Source organism: Oreochromis aureus, linkage group 23 (assembly GCF_013358895.1).
Source record: "Oreochromis aureus strain Israel breed Guangdong linkage group 23, ZZ_aureus, whole genome shotgun sequence".
Taxonomy (NCBI): Eukaryota; Metazoa; Chordata; class Actinopteri; order Cichliformes; family Cichlidae; genus Oreochromis; species Oreochromis aureus.
Window position 1 is genome coordinate 41,204,641 of NC_052963.1, and position 25,972 is coordinate 41,230,612.

Below are 25,972 nucleotides of genomic sequence, written 5' to 3' on the forward strand. Positions count from 1 at the left end.
AGTTTACAATGTTCTCCAACTAACCAGATTGCACGATAGCCTGCTAACGTTTGCAAATTAAAAGTAAACAGAGCTACTGGATGACGGTGATGGGAATTGCATTTGGTTTGTAGATATTACATTTTCCTAACGGCAATAGTTAGTTGCAGTTTTTTTGAACAACCAAAAGTGAAGTAATTCCACTCAAAAGCCACACGAAGAGCAGCAGCCATTCTTTCCTGATAAATGGTCTTGATTATTTAAACAGATTGTTACACAGTAATTCTTTATGAATCAAGCTGACAATGCCGTATTTCCAAACAACACCACTGCATTGGAGCAAGCTCTTTAGAAATTACATCATTGCTAAACACAATGATTCACATGGGCTGGTCCCTTTTATTGCCACTGTGGTTGACTCAGTAAACGCAGCCCAGTGAGCTCTCCCAAAGCTTCCAGCTGCTTTGTGTTAGAGTACCACTCAAACATGACACCGTGGACTGTCATAGTGTGTATCATGTTATTCGCTCCTGGGTGCAGACAGTGCAATCTTTTAATTACAGTATGTAGCGATCCACGGGAGATATGCACCGACTTACTATCACAAACCTGATCTGCTCTGAAACACCACCAAATGGCTCTTGAGTAAGGGCTCTCACTGGATACTCTTCGTCCTTTATCAGTGCGCTGCACTTCACTGTTTCTATACCACCGAGCAGCACTTAAACACTTGGGTCAGGCAGTTCATTTGTGAGATACTTCAGTAGTGTGTGTAGCTGAGGAAGAGGCGAATGTTGTGAAACTCAAAATATTTCACTACAAACTCATACATCAGAAGTTTGTAGCAAAACTAAAACTGGAAGCACTATGAACCAAAAGAACTACTTCCTCATTTATAGGGCACAGCTTTCCAGACACGACGGAACATCCAGCTGTTTTAGCTGCACGACAGCACACGTCAAGAGAAACGAGTTCGCTTGGAAAGCACACTGTCTTTTTCTGCTTCACTTTTCAGCACGAGCAGCGTTAAAATCTCAGAACACAGACACGATGGTGCAGCTCTTGGTTTCAACATCCTCTATTATAAATCTGGATTAAAGAAGTGGTGGTTTTGACATAACCAATTCATCTTGTTTGTCTGAAGTGTTACTCAGATGTCTCCAAGCCCTGAGGCTAACTGATGAGTTTGTATATTGTTCATGAGTGTGTGTGTGTGTGTGTGTGTGTGTGTGTGCTGGGATGAGAAGGTTTTGATGAAAACGGCAGATTAGAAAGGAGAACAAAGAGCAGGATGTGTGAGGTTTTGTTGACTGTTTCTTTTCTAAAAAAAAATATAATAATTAATCAAGCCAAGTCTTCACAGCCTATTTTAACTCTGCTAAAAACAAAGATATGACAGTTTTGAAAAAAAATTGTGTAATTTGTCTTTCCTCATTTTTATTCTGTACTGGAAATGATTTATAAAACTTCCTGTTCCTGCTTTTGAACCTTATGCAGCAGTTTCACCATGCACATTAGTAATCATTAGAACATTTCTGCGTAAATACTTTTACTTACACCATACTCACACTTCTTGAGAGCCTGCAAGAGTTTTGACATTCAAAATAAACCGGTTGTGGTTTATGCTCTGAAAGCCTTAAGTGGGCACGTGAGTGAGGTCAACGCCTCCTGGAGTGAGTCTGGTTATGAAACAAGAGAAAGGCCCAGTTTTCCAAAGAAGGGACAGCAAAAAAAAGAAAAAAAAGAAAAAAAAAAAGACTTTTCCTGGCTTAGTCATGTAAGCCTGAAGTCATCACTCACAACAGAAGAGCCCTGCCAACACATTTAAATGAAGCAACAGAAGTTTCCAAATAACTCAAACCCACACATGGGCAATGCAACAGTAAAATGACTACGCTTTCAAATCCAGGAGCTACCACAAATATTTCAAGAGACCCTTTCTTTTGAGGCTTTACAGTAAACAATTTCCTCCAGCCTTCTATGAAAAATATGACAGTTCCTTCCCTGAAACTGTGGTTTGCTGGGAAGTAGAGGAAAAATTTGATTATCCAAAACACTGTGTGAACTACATATGTCTGCTGCCCTCAAGTGGCAGCATACAGTCATTACAGTCATCAGTCGCTATAAAAAATGAATTAGAAAACCCCCACACTACTTCTTTTGTGAAGCACTTTCCACAACACATGACAACTATTTAATAATAGCATGTAATTGCAACACACTGCTAACTTTGTCTTTGTGCACCAAAAATACTACACGTGCATTTTTGCAGCATGAGAAACCACCACAAACTCCTCCAGCAAGTAATTCCAAATAAATTTATTTTTAATTTCATCCACTGTACAAAGTAAGCATGGAATCTTCTGGACGCTGACGTGACTGAGCTGGAAACACAGATGGGCTGTCGATTTGCATCCAAACAACAGAAAAGATTACCTAGGAGGGAAAATAAACAAGAGCTTGATGAAAACAAAACCTAATGCTGTAAGTGGTCAGTAATTTCCTGTTAACATTTCCACTTTTGATATTATTAATTGTATGCAGTCCTGCATAATTATCCTGTTAAACCAAACAAATTCCAGGACAACAAACAGCGCATGTTAGAGGAGTTGAGAGGTCGTACCACAAGTCTACTCCAGAGCCTTGACAATGGCTTCATTGGCCTCTATGCTGATCTGAACTTCTGCCCTCGCTGCCTCGTCAGTTGTTCCAGCCAAATCAGCCTGGGCCTTCTCTAGGTTGGTTCTGGCTGCCTGAAAATAGAAAAAAAAAGAACGTGCGACTATTTAAAAAAAACCCAAAAAAGCAACACTATAAGACAACGACAAAAGTCCAGCTGCATATTTTTAAAGTAGAAACATTTATAGATTAGTTATTTTTCCCTCTTATGCCACATTATTATAGTAGTGTGCAATATCAAATACACCCTCATCATCTGTGACTATGAAAACATTTCAAGATAGGTCATCACCCTAAAAAAAAATAAATCACCTGACCATAAAAAGTAGCGTGTGCAAAACTCTAAATCATCCCACAAACCCCTTTGAGGATGACTGGGATGTAAAAGTCAGGATATCAAGATGGGGAAAAAAAGAGCGAGTCGTAAGTGAGGAGAAAGACGAGCAGGGAAAATCCCCACTGCCTCTTTGCTCTGAAAGCTCCATTTGTCACAGTCGCGATTAGAAACGAGAAATGCCAAACATAGCTGCAAGTTAAAGGTCTCCCAGCAGGGATTTGACACATCTGCTTTAACTCAACAGTGACTGACCTTTCCCTCCTTATTAACAGACTGGACCCATGTGCATTGTTACTCCAGAGTGGAAGGCGATGAGGAAAAATTAACTCATTTACTGCTATGAAGTCAACTTGACAGTGACTCTGGCACTGCCCAAGGTCAAAGACGCGACACCTTCGAGGCGAGTGCATGATAATGCAGCCTAGCATTAACAAGACTGACATTTAAAAGAGGACTCAACACTGACGTCCGACTGAAACGCCGATCTGATGGATAATCATCAGCTGGGAGGTGCCGAATGACCCAGCAGATCAAATCAGAAGAAAATAATGTAGCGTGGGATCAAAGGATGGTCTCTGCTGTCAAAGAACACGATCTGGGTGGATAATTAGGAATTATACAAGCCTGAACAAATTGAATATATAGATACCCATCACACAAACCTCATTAAAGCATAAAAGAGACAAAGAATTGACAACCCACTTATGAATACCACTGTGTCAATACTGGTGACACTTAAAGAGTAAAGAGTGTGAAAAGAAAAGGAAACCTATTTTAAAACAAGGCTTTCAAAGCTTTCTCACTTGTACAGCTTTTGACAGTCTTTTAAGAACAAACAACTGGCTCCCACCATTTGAGCTCACAGTGTAACACCTGGCCTCCTGACTTGCAGTTGCAAACTTTATTCATACACAAAAGGAGAAGAAAAACAAAACAATCTTTTATTTATCTAGCTCCATAAAAAAAAGTAAAAATCCAAAGTCAAACAGAAAAGAGCTGGTGAGGATTACAACGCTCAAAGACAATTCAGGTACAAAGATAGCTGCTGCACAAAATCAGAAGCAAAACTCACGAGTGCAAAAGCAATTCAGAGTGTAAAGAAATAGCAAAAACAGCAGCCTGTTCATTTAAACAACTTATTTAAGTTCTAAAATCTAAATAAATTGTTAGAGCAGGCACACATATTTGTCTTCAATGAAACCAATTTCAAAAAATACCGAGTGAACTAACACCAGAGCACAGAGTGATCATACAGTTCAAACGTGGGTTTTTTTAGATTTTAAAAAAGCTTAATGGGAAAGAAATTTAATGAATACCAATTATTTGCGTTGGACTGACTGAATCTCAGTCCTTATACACAAAGGCTGACTTTATACTCATTACATGCCACAAACATTGATCATTTTTATTTATAACTTGTTAAAAGTCTGAAATATGAGGGGAGCAATGCACCTATTAGATAATTGGTCATTAAAGTAAATACAGAGCTGCGGAATGCAATTATAGGATCACCTGTGCAATGTCACACAATCAATCAATCTTTAAATACTGACCTTTGGGAAAACTTGTGAAGCTCAATATGAGTTGGAACCGTGTTAGCAGAATTTACATCGGTTTGCAGTGGTGACAGTTTCATAATGACCCTTGCTTTTGTGGCATTTATTATTTCAAAGCACAAGATTTACCCATTAAGCCACTGACTGACGTTTTCCCATTATAAAGACCACCTACGTGATACAACACATTACCTTTATCTGTTTCATTCTGCAGACTTCTTGGTGCACACAGAAGTATCCTCACACAGATTCCCAATCTAATTTCAAGTCAATTATTGTAGCATTATCTTCTTCAAGTACCAAATCACAATGCGAGTCACCTCGAGGCACTTTACATAGCATAGTGAAGACCTTACAGTGCTATAGCAGGAAACTCCCACAACACTCTGCTGAAACAGAGTAATGGAGGGCAGATACTCAGCTCAATGGAATAGCACAAACTGTACCCTTCAAGGCTTTTTCTTTGCACTGTGAATGAAATATCACAGTGAAGGTCACATTAACATGACACTTTCTATCATACGCATTCTTGCATAAGTAAAGTGTAATTTCTCTTGGGTACGTTTGTGTACACTGTGTGCTAAAATAGTCATTCATGGATGTGCAGGTGGACCTTGAGAGATGGGGATAAAAATGGTAACGGTATTCAGACCTCTTCAGTTTTGGAAAACTTTAGTGCATTATAGCATATTATATATAAGCAGACTTTATTATGGCTTCATTAATCTGCAGTCAGTAATGTAGAATACCAAAATATTGTGGCTTTTTTCCCCTTTCAAATTTATACATAATTTAAAAAAAAAATTAAAAAAAAAAAATCAGGAAGCGCCTTCTGTTGGTTGTACTAACGTGTGTACGTAACAACTTTAGTCCAACATAAAAAATCTAACACTAAGTGAGACCAAGTCAGATCGATATTAAAGTAGTCAAATATAGAGAGGCCCTTACAGAAAGCTAACAGAGACCATGTGACTTGAAACTGGTTCACCTATCAGGATGCAAATTACTCAAAAAAGTTGAGAGAAGAGTGGATTTAGGACAAGTGACTGAGAAGCCCAACCAAAGCTAATAGTTAAACCTCATAAAAGATATGTGAAGAACCCTGAAAGTGACAGTTCATAGTAGCGTTTAGCCATCTGCTCCATGTTCCAATTGTCTCGGTATCACCCAGGGTGCCAGAGGTTAACGTACCCATAATGCACATGTGGCGCAAACACACATACAGAACAAGTTTACATAGAGTGATGAATGATTTAGTATTACAGTAAACAGCTAAAATACATGGACTTAATACTATTTAAGCTGAGCAGCTAGAACAGTATCACATCTTAACATTTGCTGGTTCTTTGCCGTTTTTTCACCTTAGACCTGTAGTTGTACATAATCCAATTCTTCTCCATGTATAAAATCATCTCAACTGCCCCCCTTCACTCATCGTCCCCTCCTGACACACGGCAGAATTATTCCCAGAGGGGGAAAATTGAAGGAGATGACACTAACAAATATTATGCTCAAATTCAAACCACCAGTCAGAAATCTCCTCCTGTTTTCTGTCATTTGATAATAATGAGGGGTTAGTGTAGCAGCTCCACACACATTAATTTCAAAGTTCACATTATACTTACTGCAATGTCCAGCTGGTCAAGGGGAAAAGCTTCCTCGGCAAGCAGTTGCACAGAAGAATCAGCATTGACCGTTACGGACCCACTGCTCACTGTGAATATATACACGCACACACACACAGTGTAAGTATCCACATGGAATTTGTAGTCACCTCAACTACATATGTACCATTACACTCAATATAGTGTGGAAGAGCCCCACAGCATCCCTTATTCCTGCAATTTTCTCTCGACCAGTTTTAATCACCTCAGCAGATTCTCAAATATTTTAATGCCATCATACAATTAGCTGGTTTATCTATAATTGTAACGTTCTCCTCACGTGTAATGTCAGCCAAGTGCACTCCCACATTAATAGTATTTTGTTTAGATGTGATAAAAACACTTTGTTGTTGTTTTTGGCATCAACAACAGCCAAAAAGGAAAAAAGATCTTGACCAAAAAAAAGAAAAAAAAAAGAAAAAAAAATCTGGTTGTTATATTCTGTTGTTCAGCTAAGATCTGTTTACATTCTCTAATTGTGACAACCTGAATTATTCATTGCTTTAAGTGAACATGGTTGACTGTAGTGCAGCACAAGTTACTTTCCCTTTATGCTGGACACAGGCTACAAACCGTTTTGTGTTTTGTTAAATGCTCACACTGTACAAAACAAGTGATCTGTAACCAGTGGGTAATCACAATAAAGTGTAAGCCTTCACTGTAGCAGTCCATTAATAACGTCATATTAACTCAATAAGATGGTAGTTTTTCCACTGAGAGATTCGGTGTTACTGGGTGCAATAATGGAGCTTAAACTGTATTAATGATGGAATGGTTAATTTAAAACCACTAAAGATTAAACAATGGTCATTATATCTGGACATCTGTTAATTCTCTTAATTTTGTACTTTTGCGATAATCAGATAACCATTTTTTTTCTGCTTCAAAAAAACGAGACTAAAACCAAAATAAATTTATAACTATGACTATAATCTCTCTCTCTTTGATTGGATAAGTAGGATCTTGATCCTTCTTGGTAGGCCTGTCTGCAGTTATTCACTCATTTTTCCAAAGGAAAATCTTACCAAAGTATTTGGCAGAAGAGCCATCCTCATTAAAGACTGTGACAACACCAGGCCGGAGCACCTGCAGGGTGGGTACGTGGGCAGGAAGGATACCGAATGCACCGGTAAGCGTGGGGACATCCACCTGTTTTACACTGGCCTCTTTGAAATAAACCTGGGATGGTAAAAAAAAAACAAAAAAAAAAAAAACCACACAATAACACTTTTAAATAAAAAAAATAAAACATTACACCACCACTTTAACAGAGAGCTTCAACCCACATTAACTGACAACAATTAAGTAAATATCCAGATGCAAAACTAAGAACCAGACTTTAGAAAAGAACAGAGCATCACCAATAACCACAAGTCTTTTTAATCCATTTTAACGCATCATGATATAACAAATTTGTCTTTGCGCTTGACTTTACCTGTTGGGTCAAAAGCATTGTTTATTCACATTCAGAATGTGAAGTGAACTGCACTGACAAGCTCGTTCCACCGACATGTACTTCAAGGTTACAGTTTAGTATTTAAAACACAAGGGCTCCTTAATAGCGTGACTGAAACTTATTGCACTTCTAAAAAAAAATGTAAATGTGTTTAAAAATGGATCAGGAGTCTTAAGTAACCGTGAAGAGAGCAATGCTTTGTGAAGGACCACACACTGCTTGTCAAATACGGTGAATGACGGCTAGGCTAGGGTGCACCGGCTTAACCTCCAAACACAAACGCTAGCGCTAATTTAAATGCAACCGTGCATTTACTGCTCGGGCACACAGCGAGGCCAAGGACTGGCACCAATCTGTTACACGGCCCCAAAGGTGCCCTTTCATTTCTTTAAATTTAATTCGGTTAGCCGATTAAGCTAGCTGGGCCTGAGAAGCCTAGCCGTTACCGTTAGCCTAGTACCTGTGTCGGGGAGGCGAACGTGAAGGACATCTGCGGGGCACCGGAGGCGGCCTCGGCGTAGCAGCGAGTCTGCCTCAGCACAGGCAGAGCACGGCGGAGAAGTCTTGCTGCCATCATCCTTGAAAATGTTATTTTTGTGAAGCACGAGTGAATGACAGGGATCCCCAAGCCCTTGCGTGAAGGCAGTCAGTGTGCGCTTGGTAGGACAAGGACGTCGGGAGGCTACCCGTCAGGCTTTGCTGCGACGTAGAGGATGCAGGGTAATGTAGTCTTGGAAAAAAACAACAACGACGACAACAACAACAAAACAATTACGTTAACAGTTAAAGGTCTCCCAGTTTATCCATCATTTAAAAATATTTTGAATCACCTCCTTAGTCTCGTATGCTTTCAGTTCTAGTTGGGTAAGGTACCCTGTCTTTTACTATGCAGTAACACACAGTAACACATATTTATTCGGTTTGTTTTATTTGATGATTTTTTTGTAGTATATTTATTTACTGTTGATTTAGCACAGTCAGTATGGTGTATATTTCGCATAACATGTATGGAACTGGGATAAACTGATGTTGTTTTAAATGTGCTAAATGTGTATTTCAGCCTTTCAGCTGGTATTCTTGCTGGAGTTACACGGGGAAACATTTCGAGATTGATTGGGGAAGAGTGGTTAATGTGAGAAAAAAATAGTGTTTCCGTATTTAGTCATTAATAAATATATTTATCGTTAAATGTTGTTAAATATATGTATTTATCAGTATTTATTGACAGATAAATGTAATCCCCGTGGCGTCAGGAGATGGCGCCAAACACCTATAAAAAGCCTGCAAACCTGTGTGTCGCCAGTAAACGCCTGCCAATGTCTCTGTGTTTTTAATGTCAAACATATTTACATATATTGACATACAGAATGTAGTCAGTATGATTTATGAAGGTTTATACATACAATTAAATAAAAATGGGTCGTTTTATAAGTATCTTAATGATCCTGCATTAGTTTACCTCTGTGTCCTTGATTATAATCTATCCAGTCCTTTTTGGCCACTTCAGATATCTTCATAGAACTGTTATGTTATAATTTTTGCTATTTGTGCTGCCCTCTTGACCAGACAGTTCTAGAAAAAACACATTTGCAATGCCAGCGAGACTTTTATCTTGATATATGAAAGTCTCTTTGCCATAAACTGATTGCAACTTCTGCTTTGTGACAGGATAGTGCTTACTGACTCAAAATGAAAGATATGGCTATCTCAGCCATATGTTTGACGATTAAAGGCCAACAAGTCACGTTCATATATCAGCAGACATTATTTGGCAAATACTGGAAATCACCGAAACCCACTGGTAGCTTGGCCGAGAGATAAAGTTTAGTTGTAGTATCCCACTCGCAGGGTTCCACAAACGCAAGCACACACACACACACACACACACACACACACACACACACACACACACACACACACACACACACGAGTAAATGAGATCATATGAGCCTACTTATGCTTCGATAATTTTTCTCACTCTTGAGGTTCAGTGAGTGCATTTGCCAAAAAAAAAAAAAAAAAAAAGAAGTGAGCATTAGAGACACGTTTCCTTGACTGTGTGACATGGTTTATATCAACACAGAGCAGAGACACTCAGGCTTCCCTGACTCCTCTAACGCAGCTGTGGAGACTAAACTGCGCTTCTGACATCCGTCACTTGGGCTTTACCTCACTCCTTTAGTCACGTGATGCGCCTCTGACTGGGTGGTGGGCGTGTGTTAAGCGGTGGGGTTTCATTCATAAATACTTTTAGCCTTAAAGTCCACATTAAAGTGATCACGGAAGAGTTCCGCGTTATTGACTTCGCCCCTCCACTCCCGAATGGACCAGGATAGTTGGGTAGGTGAGTGCTTACCGTCGCCGCGTGCCTACTTTTTTGTGTGCTCGTGCACCCAATTCAAAATCGTGAGCTGCCTTTCTCCTCTCTGTCGGTGCCACCGACAAGACTGATGCAAATCATACACCAAGATCTATGTAAACGGCTTTGTTGTTTTCTAAACAGTTTTTAAGGGTGGGCTTCATTTCCTTCGATAATGTGATTACACTTAGAAAAAAAAAAGAGAGCGAGATTGTTATCGGCTTAAACCTTGAGTAGGAAACATCTGCCAGAGAAAATCCCCATTAATTTGTTCCAGGGAAAAATATTGCCCTTTGTAGCTACAAGAGACAGGATACTTCCTCTACTGCAGCAATCTATTTTAATAAACTACTTATTACATGATTTAAATAAAAAGATATCCATGCTTTGTTCTATGGAGGACGGAAACGAGATAATATTTTTTAAAGATACGAAATATTAAAGTGAAAACGATGCACTGTATGATAGCAGTATTGCACTTGGTAATGCTTGAATTTTGTTAAGCATGACTGGATACTGACTGGTATTGCTGGGACACCTGTGTCTTGCCATCTGCTGTGGGAATACTGCTGTCATCGAGATTTGCAACAACGCAAAAGTAAGCAGTCCTCAGTAAAGTGTGAGGATGCACTGATTTTCAAAGCTTACCTTCATGGATTTCTTCATTTTTGAGTGCAGGTCAATAAAAGTAGTATATCTGCTGTTTACTTCCTGTTACCAAAGACGTGCTGGGAGAGGTTTTCATTGCATTTATTTTAAATTGTAAGTAATTTTTAATGATGCTTAATGTTGTAGGGACATCCCAAGAAGATGTTTCATTAATACGAAATCCCTACTATTTGCGGCTTGAACAATGTGCATCATTCTGTGTGTCTGTTATCAGCCATGCAGCACTACCGTCCTGTTGCTCTGAGGCCAGTGGGCCGGCCCTGAGGGGAAACACCGCTGCTCAGGCTCAGTTGGCTGGGTGCGCTGAGGTGGCTGAGGATGCAGCAAGGGAGCTGAGGAGGAGACTCCTGAGCTACAGCCTGGCACACACATTCAGAGCTGCTACTGCTGCTGCTGCGTACTGCCCTCCACCAGGGTAAGATTACTGTCTGATAGGAAGCAGGATGTGGTACAGTACTGCAAAGGAAAGCATTCTGACCACAGACTGATGTGCTTTCTGTACAACTATTCATGCTTGGACGGTGGATGCAGGGCTTTAGATGGGCTGGCAGAAAAGAGCTCGGCTATAGCTTACAGGTTGTGGTGCTGAAGTTGAGCACCGCAGTGACTGGCAGGCGAGCAAGGCGTGCTGATTGCTGCTGGCATGTTGCTTCTCCCTTGCTGGGTGAGTAGATCCATCCAGGGTTAGTGTGTGTGCGTATGCGTGGGCGTCTGGTGCAGCAGTAGCAGAATTAATGGCTGTGATCTGTAAGAGCAAGAGCCAGCAGCGGTAGTGGAACTCAGCTGCTGGAGCCAGTGTTTAGTAAGAGTTGCTGTTTCCCTCTGTTCTCTGTGTTTGTGTGTGTCTGTGTGTGGGGGAGGTAGATAGAGTCTTTGGACTGATATGGAATTATGGGTGATGATTAACAGCCAAGATGCTAAAGCTTACATGTTCTGTCGGACTCGACGCATGCGTACAAGCGCAACATACCCATTTGGTTTCTTCCTCTTCTTCCAGTCTTTCATGACTGTTTTGAAAAGATTATTATTTGCTGTCACTGGCTGTCACACAGATTACACATTACAATAATTTCCATGTTATTACACATCAGCCTGCATGGCTGTTTTAGGCTTATATGCTCAGTATTTCTGGATTTATTGACACAGATAGAATGCAGCACATTTGGAGGCTGACTTTGTGATTTGATGCACATCTCCAGTTACAGTCATTTCCTTTGTGTATTTGTGTGTGTTTGTGCATGTGTTATCTCTCAGGGGGATTCTCTAGTTGGCCTGGACCATGAGCAATGAGTCTACCGTCTGGAACAGCCTACCAGAAAACTCCACAGTAAGTCTGCCTTTCACCAATGGCTTATTCTCAAACTTCCTGTATGTCCTGCATGTGTGTGTGTGTGTGTGTGTGTGTGTGTGAGACGCTGAGCACCAGAACCATACTTTCCCCCATATTCTCTTCTGGCTGGATGACCGGCTAATGGAGAACATCCTGACCTGGACCTGAAATAATTAAATCTCTGATCTAATCTCAGCTTTGATTTCCCCTTGCAGAGAAATTACAGTGTGACGTCAGAGTCTAATGCTCATTAACACTTGCAGAGTGTTCTCCATCGCAGAGCTCAGAACAATGCTCCACCTATTCATCATGTTTCTGAAATCGAGTCTATTATCCTTGTATCATTTTGTCGTCTATCACTTTATTAAAATACTTAAAAAGTACTGTTATGTAGCTGACATGAGCCAAATCAAACCTACTACAGGAACACATTTTTACTTTTAAAACAGAGGGAAAAAAGCAAAATTTAACTTCAGTGACGTGTCTCCTAATGTACGCTTAATTCACTCAGCTGCAGTCCTCGCTGTGAGAGCTCTCCCATAGCTAAAGGTACACTGTAGACAGGTTAATAGCCCTGGCATGTATTGATTCATTGCACTGTCGTATTTATAGATTTACTTTATGCAGACCAGCCAAGCAGCAGGACTAAATCAATCCCATGAACTCCACGGTGCGACTGTGAACGTAAAACGCCAGCAAATCTAGTCTACTACTGAGGTGTCAGGCTTTTCATGTTTCAGTGTTTCAAACCAAAAGACTGTAAATCATTCACAGTAAACCTGCACGGTGCACACTTCTGCATGGCGTTGCATATTTGGTGCAATTTCTGCCATCAGGCATGATATGTATGACTTTATTTTAGCAAGAGTAAAAATAACAGGCGAAAAATCATAGTGAGAAGAGTGGAGGTGTGATTTTTTTTTCCTTTGTACCTCTGTCTATCAGCCCAGAAAGACACAGCATTATCGTCAGTGAGTGTTTCAGTGCCTACTTTGGCAACACAGGAAACTTCACTTCTCTAATTTGCAACATGTTGCTCCTTCTTTTTAGACTCAGGAGATCCCACTCGAGGTTGAGGAGCAGCAGGATGGTTATGTGCTCCTCCTGGTGATCCTCTCCATCTTCTTGGTAGGAACACTGATATTCATCTCTGTCTTCCTCTTCGCTTGCCGCCGTGGAGGGAAATGCTGTGCCAGGTGGGACACAAAAATTATGTATTTCTTTTCTCGTAAAATAAAAAATAAAAAAATCTATATATATCAGAACTAATAACCTTATAAGGCTTGTGATGCCCACACTGTATCTTGGTGCATTTGATTCAGCTGTGGTTATTTTAAGATTAAGTTTTATTATAATATTTTAGGCTGTTACTGTTGTCACTGTTAGCACCAAGCAACAATACCAAACTCTATATCCTTGAAAATTTCCAAAAATCAACAGCCCTTGAAATCCACAATTTAAAAAAACAAAAGAAAAAAGATTCAGGTGCACAGGTGTTGTTTTACCCAGCAGCATAAAAGTATTTTGTTTACAGAGACTGCTCTCTTGCTTTCATGCAACTGCTATTTCGAGACAAACCAGTTCTCATATCAAATCTGTATACATGCATAATAGATAAAGCTTATTGCAAATGACGCTAACAGCATCCTGTAATATTATCCAGTTCTTCACTGTGACATTATTAACAGGCAAAAAGTGAGCCATCAAACAAATGAAAGCATCTTTGTAACACAAAAAAGCTATATTGCAGTAGGTGGTAAGAAAATAAATGTTGCCCTACTGTGACATCTCAGCATGTTAAAGCAGAACAACTCATTATACATGTCTTCCATTTGAGTGTTGAGACTCCCATGAGGCTGCTATGAGAACGCCTTAGTGGAAAGACATTCAATATTCATGCTTATTTATTTGCGATTCATGCGTGTTTATTGTACAGCAAGATGGCTGACCCTCGAGACTCTTTGTCCATCTCTACAGCAGCACACATTATCACGTATACTTGAATACATGAGTGCACAGCGCCTAGATGCAGATAAACAAAATGCTCAGAGGCTGAGGCATGAAAAGGCTGGGAGAGAGCAAAAGGAGAATCGGACAGACCAGTACAAATGATGAGTGTAATGAGATTTCATAGCCGCCATCGGTGGTGATTAATCTTGCGTTTCAAACCAGTGCTGTGTGTACACCGCTGAGAATATATACACACAAACTCACGGGCATACCCTGAACGGGAAAGGAGGAGCCACAGAGGAAATGCAAGACAAGGAGAAGCACAGATCTGAGTGGAAAGAAAATTCCCTGAAGTCACTTCACACCCACACAATCCACACCAACATACACCCACCAACATACACACGCACACGCACACATGCAACTTGTATCTCTGCACAACTCTGGAACAGGTTTCAGTTTCTTTTTTCTGCCTCATCAACTAGACCCTGTGTGTGGGATTTAAGCAGCACTGTGGAGGATTATAAGCTACTAAAGATGTTAAAACAAAAAGGGCTGCATGAAGGTATGCTTATAGAGTAATAGACACTCTATCTGCTAAACAAAATGACCTTTATTGTGCATCTCCTCTGTGTCCTTAAAGATGAGTGTAAGTGTACAATCCAATAAAGCATCATGCTTTATCAGTTCAAGAAGTCCCCTGGCCCTGAAGGTTATCAAGTTACTGGCAATGATTTAGGCCTTCATTGATTACACACCCAAGCAGGCCATTTATATAAAAAGCACAGTAAACTTTCAGTCCTAATACCTTATTCTGAGAGTTGTTTGATCGCTGAATTTGTAAGCTGTTCACATGCAAGTGTATTAATAAAGCACAAGAACTCAATGTATAAATGTAACAGTGACTCGAGAGAGGCGTGACACTGAAAGAATTTTGCAACAGCAATGATGATGGAGCATAACTTCCAAGGAGAAAAACATTGTTAAAAAACTTATTCTGGGACCAAAAAAACACTACCATTATAAGCAACTTGCATCAGATTTGACTGGAATCGCAGTTTTTCTGTCCCCACTGACCAATGAAATTAAAACGGATTTGGAAAACGCTTCAAAATAAGTGTGCTGCAAACTGCCCTTGGGCACTTGGAGGTGGCAAGGTGGAGTGATAAAGCGTGCTTCTAGAAATATGCCTCGCATCCACACAAAAACCATGCGTACACATTTTCCTACTCAAGTACTTGTATTTATAAAAGAAGTATATATGTATGTTTTTGAAACAGTATCAGTCCTATCATGGAAATGTGTAATGTTAGGGAAAGCAGAAAAAACCTGTTGTGCTGAAGTCCAACTCCACATTTTAATTCTTGGACTCTTCTAGAGTAGTTCTAAATAATCCTTATTTGTCTTATAATGTGTCTTGGAGCAGCCTCTCACTTGATCATCTGTCTGAAATTAGATGTTTTAGCTTCCTCATCCCTTTGAGCTACATTGTTTCTGATTGGATGAACCTTACAAACAGAGTGTTTCACTTCTGTAGTCACAGCTAGAGCTATGTGCTTTGGTTGACCATATTAAGTATATCTACTCTGACCAACATCACACAGAGCCAAGAATAGAGAAAACTGTCAGAAATAGAGGGGATGGAGCAGTCTGAGACTTTAGTGCACAGGGTTTACTTGCACATGAACAGATGCTTGTTGTTTAATATGAGCAGCCATTGTAACAGCATAATTATGACAAAATGAGGTAAGCCATAATATGTTACATTTAACATACACAGAACATGCATTTTTAATTTACACCTGTTTAGACACATACCTCTATTTCAATAATTAAAATGTACCATTAACAAATGTTAATGTGAAGAATGCAGTATGTACTAAATTCTGCGAGGTTCTTATTTATTTATTTATTGGAGGGATAAACTGTGTATATTTTAAATAGCTGCTTCTGTCGAAAATTGTTGAGCATAAGGATGATTGCTTTGACGATACTGAAGGATCTCTGTAGTCTCAGAAAAATTCATTTTTTTACTTTTTTTTTTAACTTACTGAGTTGACAACTTGCATTACTTTTCTCCTTTCAGAATTTTGTTCTGTTTGTGATAGCAGAACTGGGACCACCAAATACAACACAGGGACTTTTCTCTGAATTTTACATTTGGTGAAAATGTGCTTCTTCTTTGCAGTTGTCTTATTAGCCTTCGTCTAATAATCTGCAGTGGAAACAGCACTGTCATATCATGAGTGTTCACAACCTTCCATGGATAAGGTCGGAACGAGGCTTGTGCACACGTGACCATTTATGGTGATGGAGTTGTATAAAGGAAGGCCACGCATAAGTGCAGTTTCATAAGTCTGACAAAAAAATGCAACATTTCTGCTTTTGTGCAAAAACACAGTTTTAAGTGTATCACCACAGACTGCCACGCATGTGGCCCCAGGTGCATTATTTTGACTAAGCTGAAGGTCAGATAGTAACACCGATCATAAGGCCTTGTTCTGTGGTGTCCAGAGTGCCTGCCTGCATCAGCGGGGTCCATCAGATGAAAGACAGACTTCAGGGGTAATCATGTCACTGCATTGATCTGAATGTTTTTGTGTGCCCCAGGGCCAGCAATGACCCTGAGAAAACCAACAACACCTACTTGGAGGAGTCTCAGCCCACCCATGGTAAGAGAAAAAAGGACTAAAAAAGAGGAAGGAGAAATGTGAGGGAGGGCTAGAGGAGGAGACAGGAGAGAAAGAGGCGAGTAAGTGAGTGAGGGAGAAGTAATGGAGATGGGGAAGCTGTGAACTGGAGAGATGGGATGATGGCATGGATATTTTTATCACATCAGCACAAATGTGTAATGTCTATTCCATTAAAATATTGTGATCTCATCCCAATTAGCTGAAATAGCTGTGCAATTCCAGGAACACATTTTGACATTGTGTTACCAGTGAATGCTATCTGTGTCCAGTGAACAAGATATATTAGAGGCAGCATGTGTTTTGTACCACACTACTTTTGCAGTGCATTTAGTTTTCCAGTCAGCAGTTTGCAATATTATCATAGTGATCCTCACAGAGTTGTCAGAAAAAAAAAGATGCTTAACCTCATCATTACAGCCAGAGCAGATATACAGACCTGATCAAACACAGAGTTTTTAATGTATTTGGGGGGCATTTTATATTTTTATTACACAGTGCAATAGCGGAAACGAGTAGGAAGAGAGGTACCCATGGGGACTTGAATCAGACACGTTTTCTTCAGCGCTGTAATATGCTGTGTATTCATCCTAATGTAATATTAAACACCACTCGTTACATGAACCCAGCACACGAGTCTATTTAATTCATCCCAGGGAGGACATGAATGCTTTTGCAAAATTTGAAGGCAATCCATTAAAATAACTGCTGAGACACTTTATTCAAAACCACACTGACACATTTCATAGAGGTCTAAAAAACAGGAGATGAAAGTGGGAACTTCCTCTGGGGAGCATGATTCTTACAAAGTTTGGCATCGGTCCATCTTAGGTAGAGAGCAATTTTCAGTGAATGAATTAAAGCTGTATCCTGTTAGTCAGACTGGAGTAAAACACACCAAAGTCAGTGGGATTCATAAATGGTATTTCCATATTTCAGTTTGTACTAATGCAGTTTAGTCACTGACTGACAGACCAGCATTACAGCTGAACTCACGCACTTACTTCTATTCTTCTATTGTTCTGTCCTTGTGCTCTTGCTATTTTTATGTAATTATCGTTCTCCTCTTCCTTCATTCTGGGCAGAAATCACCATCAGGGTGGATGAGTCAGACTGCCTGTCCATGGCCAGTTCTCATGACCAAGAAACAGAGCGTTTCCTCTCCACTGGCCCCACAGGCCGTCGCGTCTCCTTCAATGAGGCTGCGCTCTTCGACCACGGCAAGAAAGCCCAGGAGAAAGGCCGCAGGTTAGAAAGCCAACACAAACAAAGAAGCCCACATTTGCTAATCTCTGTGTTGTTGAATCGGCATTCACCTCTCACTGATGTAGGTTCACACCAGTGCTTAATTCTTTGGGAACTCAAAGTATCTAAACCTTTTACTGTGTCCCACATGCTTTTGTTACTTGAGAGTTCAGAATAAAATCAGTCTGCATTATGTATGCTTCGGACACAAAAAGCTCTCACCCTTTGTTATTACTTTACTGCCCTACTTTTCCCTTAAAGTTCCGAGTCTAAAATACTAATTCTTCTTAAAGCCTAAATCTAGAAATCATGGTAGTTCTAATGGGTTTGAAGTCAAATATCTCCCCTTGGTTGTTTCCCTCTTATGCAAAGATAAGCTTCATGATTTAACACTCATGAAGAATTCATGCAACTCATGTCTCATCTTGCAGGAATTTATAGTTTTTTAGTAACTCAGCGTTGTCCACCTCAGGTACACTCTGACAGAGGGTGACTTTCATCATCTGAAGAATGCCCGGCTCACAAACCTCCACATACCTCCTCCGGCCCTCAAGATAGTCACCATCCACGAGTGCGACTCTGCGGAGAACACCATCACGATGACAACGCGCCCTGTTGCTAAGTCAGCCCTTTCCATCTTCCAGGTGACAGCCTTGACCTGCCATTCGTACTGATGTAACAATAGTCATTAGTATTCACCAGGGCCAATTAAAACATCTTTTTTGGGGGGTCAGGTCAAGAAAATGCGGCAACCTAATGAGTCCAAACATAGGGTTCAGGGATCATTTCAACAGACCCAGCATTAATTTTCCATTTAGGTAAAGCTGGGATGCCAGCATGGAAGGAAATCTGTCCTTGAAATTAATTGATATTTGTTACTTTAACACAAAAAATAAACTTTTCTAAAAGAATCTAAATGCACAGCAGTTATGCATAAGATAACAAAGTCTAGTTTTATTTGTGCTTTCCTGCAGCCAATGCTGTGTCCCTTGCCGCAAACAGCGTTGACCAGCCTGAGTGTCAGTCCAAGCTGTGCCCTCCCTGGAGATGCTCTCAACTCTGTGGTGGACAGCACCAAAGAGCCAAGCTCCACTTCTGTGAGCAAAATATATAAATATATATTATTTTACATCACCTTGTTAATATATTTTGTTATGCAAAGGCTAGTGTCACACAACATTTTTATTGCTGAGGAGCCACACATTAAAGGTACATGAATCCAAAGGCCTTCTAGATGCTGAGCATGCATATAAATGATTTGTAAGAGGTTGTGCCATGAAAAAAAGTAAACAAGGCATTAGTTTAGAATCTAGGTCAACATGGAGTTTGTGGAATGAATATTTAGTCATTTGTAGAGTGATACATTTTCTTAAGTCAGTCAGTCTTTACACCCACAAGCCAGTCAACAAGTGAGTCATCCACACAGACATTAGAGGGTCACGTAGCCTGAGGGAGGACCAGCAAGAATGATGGCTGATGGGTAAACAAGGAACATCACTGTCAGATAGGATTTTACACAGACTACTACTCTTGGCAGGTTTTCTTTTTGACTATGTTTTTCTCTGCTCAGATTGAAATGATGGGAGTGGGGCCTCGGGGCAGAGGCAGCAGTGTCAGTGTGGGAGAATCAGCAGTGCTGGGGAGCGGTGCCTCTCCTGCTGGTGGCGGTGCAGGCCAGAGGCCCGTGCTGCAGTTCCTTACTAAACTGCGGCGCCATGCTAGTCTAGAGGGGGCCAGTCCCTACTTCAAGATCAAGAAATGGAAGCTGGACAGCAGCCAGAGAGCATCGAGTCTGGACACCAGAGGTAATGGATGGTATCTCTGTGATGTTCTTTTTTAGAAAAATCAGCACCAGTGCAGCAAGGAAGTACAAATAGTTCTTCCTGGTCCTCTGTTTATAAAACTATACTATTAGACTTTTATTTTTTTGGTTTATTTGTGTGCGAAGTATTTGTGCTGGCTTTCTCTCTTGGTAAACATATAATGGTTAAGCAGCAGGCTTTAGCAACCAACTGTGAGCTGCCTTTTGACTGAGGTGGAGATGTACACACAAGCATAATAGACAGATGGCTCAGTGACGCAAAGATTGGTCGTTCCAAATCAATTTGAGCCCCTGAGTAAATCCTCCACACCGATCCTCCTTATCCTATATACACACTTGTCTGCGCTCGCCTCTTCTGTCATACCAGGGGATCTAAAAAAAAAAATCACAAAATCTCCTCCGCAGTTAATAAAAGCTTTCTGCTGAATTAAATGTTACTTCACTCCTACTGTCATACACCTATAACTCACAGCTCTTTCTTCATGTGTGATGCGAGCCAGGCTCTCCAAAGAGGAGACAGTTCCAGCGCCAGCGGGCCGCCAGTGAGAGCATGGACCAGGATGATAATGATGCACATCATATAGACCTCATCCAATACATTGCCCGCACCCATGACGTCACCTATCGCCCTAGCCAGCCCACCACACGCCTCCTCTCGCCTCCTTCGACACCACCCCCCTCCCTCGGCAGGTATCTTTAATTCCCTTGCCATTCATCCCGTCCACTGCTTTGCTGCCTTGCACTCATTTCTTTATTTCAGCTAGAAAACCTGTGCTAACTACTTGTAGTAATCTACAACTCAAAGTCCTAATTCTCCACCACAGTGCGTTAACACAAAAGTTCCTAAACTAAATAAAAGTGTAACTTATCATCTTGTCTTTTTTTAGACTAATTGTTTTTCTATGATCCTTAATTAGATGATATCACACAATGCAGAGTTAAGTGTAAATACTCTGTAACCAAAGTCTGATCTGTCTTCTCAAACAATGCCATTAGTTTGAGCCACATGGAGATGATTCCTTGTGGAGAATTGGGACGTGGGGTTTATAACAGGCACACGAAACCATTTCATTGCTGACTTGATAATGTAATGATGTCTTCAAAAGTACGATTATAATATAAGTTTGCAACTATAGCAGTGCAGGTTTTTTTTAGGGTTTTATGTTACGCAACAAAAACTGCTGATGCTCATACATATTTTCTTACATAACTATTTATTTTCTTACACTGAATATGAAACAAATCAATGTTTTCGGTGTACATTTGTTTTATTGCTGAAAATAAAATCAATTTCTGTGAACAAAGAAATGCAATGATTCTTATGCTCATTTCCTCAGGTCATGTTATGCTCGGTGCATTACGTTTATTAAAATTCCCTGCCCTAAGATGAAAGCACCTTTCCAGAGCTTACGCAGTTTCAGCTGTTTAGCTAAGATCACTTTAGAGACATGCAGCTGCAACCATTGCAAGTCATGATAATCATTCTGTGCTCTGTGAACACAACCATGTCTCAGATTAACATCCTATTTAGGTAAATGCTCACTGACACTTGTGTTGCATGTCTCTTTGTTTCTCTTCTTCCTCGTCTCTTTATTTCTTTTCATTTTATCTCATCTCTCCATCCCTGTGTGGATACTGCAGGGTAGAGGTAGAGGTGATGGTGGAGCCCAGCTGCAGCCATGGAGGACCAGGGGTGATTGGCCTGTCCCCTGATCCCCAAGAGGAAGCGCTGTCCTTGGCTAGAAGGGAAAGTGCAAACCAATCCGACCCCCTTGATCCCCAGGATCCCCAGTCACTTTACAGAGACATCTGGACATTACGTGCAACTCTCGAACAGTACGCAGCCTCTGACCAGAGCAGCAACAATGACAGGAACTCAGTCTGCAGTGATGCTGACAGTGTGTGTTCACTTGGTGGACGAACAGACACAGAAAGAGGTCTCCCCAGCTACCCATCCCAGGATTTAGGGGATGAGGGAGAGGGTGGAGAGGATGACAAGGACTTCTTTGTCTATATGGATGAGAAGATGGAGGTGAAGGAGTCAAAAAAGAAGAAACAGAAAAGCACAGACTCAGAGCGAGGGAACAATGATGGAGAAACGGGGACTCGTAAATTACTGCAGATGGACAGCGGCTACGCGTCGATAGAGGCTCCGTCTCGAGGTCCGGAAGATCTGCGACTGTTTGGGAGCAGCAGCATCACCAGCAGCCCCAAAGACAGAACAGCCCACGAGAAAAGGCATCATTTCACCAATGCAGGACGAACTGGCACGATAGGTGAGAGTTTTGAATCTCATCTCTTCGAGGAGGAGCCTGAAGATGAGTTGTTGTTGGGTGCCAGTGGAGGAGTTTCCACCGAAACAGGTGCTGGTTCACTGAGGTGGTTTCCATATGGTCATGTGCTCTCTCCTCGAGAAGCTGCACAGCTTCCACCTCAGCATTTAACCCTGCACCGCCGAGACTACAGCATAGATGAGAAGACAGATGCGCTCTTCCATGAGTTTCTCCGCCATGACCCTCAGTTTGATCAGCAGGAGTCCCCACTAAGAAAGCACCGGTCCCGAATCCACCTACGCAAGCAGTGGCAGCGCCACAAGCAGTGGAGCGATCCTGGTGTCAGACACTTCCAGTCCTCCTTTGAGAGACAGCGGACACCTCTAAGGAGGGGTGACAGTGTAAACTATCCCCTGGACACAAGCTACCACAGTACGCTGCCCCGCATCGTCAGTGCTCCTGACGAGGAGACAAGCGATGGGACCAGCAGCACACCTGAAACTCCAAAGGTAGAGCTCCAACAATCTGAGGATGGAGAAAAGGTGCAGGCCGCCCCTGTCAGAGACACTGAGGACCACACAACCTCTTCCCCTTCGCCTCTTCATCCCTCCATTTCAGAGAAAGATGGAGGACTGACTGAGCTGCCTGACCCTCAGGATGACAGCAGACAGTCTAGCCACCCCTCTGAACCCCCAGATGAGCGTTCACGTCAGCTGCTCGACTCATCGGGATACGGTCCACAAACCATCACAGCAGAGCTAACAGACAAACTGAGTGCAAACCTGGATGAGAGGTTGTACACGGGCCTTCGCAGGACCAAGGACACAGCTACAGAGTGTGTGACCGTGACAGCCACACACACTTCTCCGGACCACAGCCCAGTGTAGCAGGGCTCCAATCGTCCTCCTCATCAACCTCCTGTCTGCTAATACACTCATTTCTTTCTGTTTGGTTTGTCTTGCTTCAGTTTGAATTAAACACCAATTTCCAGATAACCGTAGATACAGCTGATCCACCAGAAATGTATCCACTCTCTCCCTGCAAGTGTCAGCATCACAAAGCTGTTGAGTGTTCCCATTTTACAGCTCACTAACATCGACATATCAAAAATCATACAATTTTAGAAATAACTGCTTCCTCATTAAGTGTTTCTTTGTGTGTGTATTCTCTTTATGCCTCTTTTGCTGTCTTTCTGTCTCTGCTCTCCAGTAAAAGTAAATAAGGCTGAGAGCTGCTATGGCCTCTGTACGCCTTGATCCACTGTGAAACCAGGTGCTATTAGACAAGTAGAAGGCTAGTGAAGTGGACAAAGCAGTTACCTACCAGTGCTGTGAGAGTAAATACTGTAGTAAAAACATAGTTGCGAATTCAAAGATTGCTTAGAACATCATAATAAAACTATGTGAATCATAAATTATCTTGATGTGGCCTATTGCAGGGCAACACAGACCCTTTAAAAAAGTAAAATTAGTTTAGTAGGCTTAGTTCCTTTGAAAGATTGACCCAAATAAGGAAGACGCTACGCTACATGGAGTTGTTCAGAGTGGTTGTTTAGATCAGTGGTGTCCAGCCTGTTGGTTGACCGGATGACAGAAAAGGTCAAATTGAGGACATCCTCTATCACCAAGTGTGTGATTGAAAATGCTTCTCAGCTTTGTGACACATTTCTTGTTTACGTGTAACTTTTTGTTTAATGAGCAGTAATATATTTTTGTACGTCTGGCTTGCTTAGATGACAGCGAAAACTGACAGTGTGGCAGGTTTAAAAATGAGACGTCCTGTCTGCCAACAGGCAGAACTATCAGACTAGACAAGATCCAGCACTCTGGTGCAATGATTCTTCATCAGTCAAAAATCCATCAGTAATGTACAACTCTGTAAGCTATGACTTCTATTACTTTGGGCATCACTGCACTAACAATGAGAACAGAGCCAGAGTTGTGTTTAAAGCCATGATAAGCGAAATTACATAAACGCTATTAGATATGAAGCTACAGCTGAATTAATCAGGCAGGCATGTTCTCTCATGCTTACAAAACAAGCTTTATTTGTCAACATATGACATTCTAATTTCTCCCCCCCTCCTCTTCTTCTCTTGAGAAAGTTGACAGTGCAGCAGATTCCTCCCTCAGGGGCTTTATGGCTTCCTGAAAGGTTATAAAACTATCAGAACAAAGGCCACGTCTGTGTTTAACTCGACTTTTTCTCTCTCTTATTTTGCTTTTTTTTGCAATGAAAAACAAGCTGGAGCTGTGACTAAACTAAACAAAAAAAACATCATCAGATTAGGTTTTTTAGGCAGAGAATTCAATGCAGAATATGCATTGAAGGGAACACTGTAGATGATGGTGTTGAATATTAATCGTACAAGGAAACGGGGAGTCCTCCTTGCATCCCCTGTCTCCCTTTACTTCTTCTTTGAGGTTGGTGCCATGCAGGCAGTTGAAAGGACTGAAGTGAAATATCTGAGCAGACAACATTATCCTCCTCTGTTTGTTTGGGTGGATGATGATGATGATGCTCCTTTACAGTCTGCCCAAATTAGATCTTTCTCCTCTGTGTGACAGGAGTCTCCTAAGTGGACTCTGAGACAGAGGCTGAGTTTCCTATTACGAGAACAGTGACTGAGAATAAAGGAGATGAACTCAAATAAAGAATAGGGAGCCTAGTGTTTTTTTAATTGCTCTTGTCTTCCCCCCAACCAACCACCCACCCTACACACACACACGCACACTGAACAATTATGTCACAATTAAAAACCACAATCCCCTGGAGCAATTTTGTGCCATCAATTATTGTTCTTCCTATGTTGGTGCTAGTAAGCAGGAAGGGAAGAAAATATCAACAAATCCCCCTTTCAGTTAGGATGGAAATGACACCTCCATGCTGATAATTATTCATCCCATCCTGACAGTTCATCTTAAAGAGGAAAACAGCTACGTTTTCCACAAAACGCCCCCCAAAAAGCCAAAATGTCTCAAACGTGAGTCAGTTTGAGACAACAGCAGCCACAAAAGAAAACGGCCATAAGGATTGAACTGAAATCAGTGCATCTGTACAAATATTACAGTTTGCTGTGTATACAAGCACAATATCACAAGATCTAGACTGTATCAATATCCTTTATTAGGTTTAGGCAGATATTATATAACTGGGGACACTGTGGTAAATGGTGTTTGTATACTAACCAGTAGCCTGACAAATGCGTTGATGCATAGCAATGTGTTGGTCTGCATGAGTTCAAATTTTAGTGCAAATCTTCATGTTTTCTCAGACTGATGGTACCGATCCAGTCCATATTTAATGCTCAGTTGTTTAATGCAGAAGTCAAAACACTGGTATGACTAGAGATTTTGTATTTTATGGGATTTAAGAGTCATTCTAGGATGCTGTAAACAATGAGATTTTGTGGGATTTATCTCTTTGAAAGTAGAAGTATTTCTGTATTCCTTGCTTGTTAGTAAACTGCTTATTTTCTCAAAGGAAAAAAGAAAAGATACATTTTCTTAACAACTTTGCTTTTGTTGATCCGAATCTATTGAGCCTTGAGGGACCAAATAATTTTAAAAAAGTGTTATTTTAGGCTTGTTTTCCAATCTGTGAATAAATGAATGAAGCAAAATTGGTTATAGCGTGCCTTATTTCTAGGGAATGGTTGTTAATCAAGGCGTGGGAAAGGATTGCAGATAAGGTTCCCTCTCATGAATCTCATTTCATTTTTTTCCCTGTTGCTTAGGCTCATATTGATTTCTTGCCTCTTCTTATCACCTCCTCCAAATAATTGGGAGAGAAAAGCCAAATCTTCTCTGTGATCTACAAAGGGAACTTTTCAAATGGCTGCCTTCCTCTTCACACCTTATAATCTGTCCTTCTGGTATACAACTTAGACTGGAAAAGGATCAGTAAAATACAAAAAAAAATCTATCCCACTGCTTGGTGGTTGAGTGGAAGACACAAAAGTTG

At 41.0% G+C, this 25,972-nt stretch overlaps 2 protein-coding genes across 5 annotated transcripts; one reads left to right on the forward strand and one right to left on the reverse strand.

Annotated features, from left to right (window-relative positions):
• Positions 1-2,281: 2,281 nt before the first annotated feature.
• Positions 2,282-8,369, reverse strand: atp5f1d (ATP synthase F1 subunit delta). Its single transcript, XM_031749649.2, has 5 exons — positions 8,132-8,369; positions 7,241-7,394; positions 6,177-6,265; positions 2,603-2,732; positions 2,282-2,415 (listed from the first exon to the last, which is right to left on the reverse strand). The coding sequence occupies exons 1-4, from the start codon at positions 8,246-8,248 to the stop codon at positions 2,610-2,612; spliced, it is 483 nt and encodes a 160-aa protein (XP_031605509.1). The 5' UTR covers positions 8,249-8,369; the 3' UTR covers positions 2,282-2,415; positions 2,603-2,609.
• Positions 8,370-9,898: 1,529 nt separating this feature from the next.
• cbarpb (CACN subunit beta associated regulatory protein b) lies at positions 9,899-25,621 on the forward strand. Of its 4 annotated transcripts, XM_039607279.1 has the most exons (11): positions 9,899-10,015; positions 10,914-11,114; positions 11,954-12,026; positions 13,080-13,225; positions 16,590-16,651; positions 17,755-17,917; positions 18,387-18,558; positions 18,889-19,011; positions 19,485-19,719; positions 20,237-20,426; positions 21,378-25,621. In XM_039607279.1, exons 3-11 carry the CDS (start codon positions 11,979-11,981, stop codon positions 22,894-22,896), a joined length of 2,658 nt encoding a protein of 885 aa, XP_039463213.1. In that variant the 5' UTR covers positions 9,899-10,015; positions 10,914-11,114; positions 11,954-11,978; the 3' UTR covers positions 22,897-25,621. The 4 variants fall into 4 exon arrangements, with proteins under 4 accessions (XP_039463213.1, XP_031605484.1, XP_039463215.1 ...); XM_031749624.2 differs by lacking the exon at positions 10,914-11,114; XM_039607281.1 differs by lacking the exon at positions 10,914-11,114 and having other exon boundaries at positions 9,899-10,011.
• Positions 25,622-25,972: the final 351 nt, after the last annotated feature.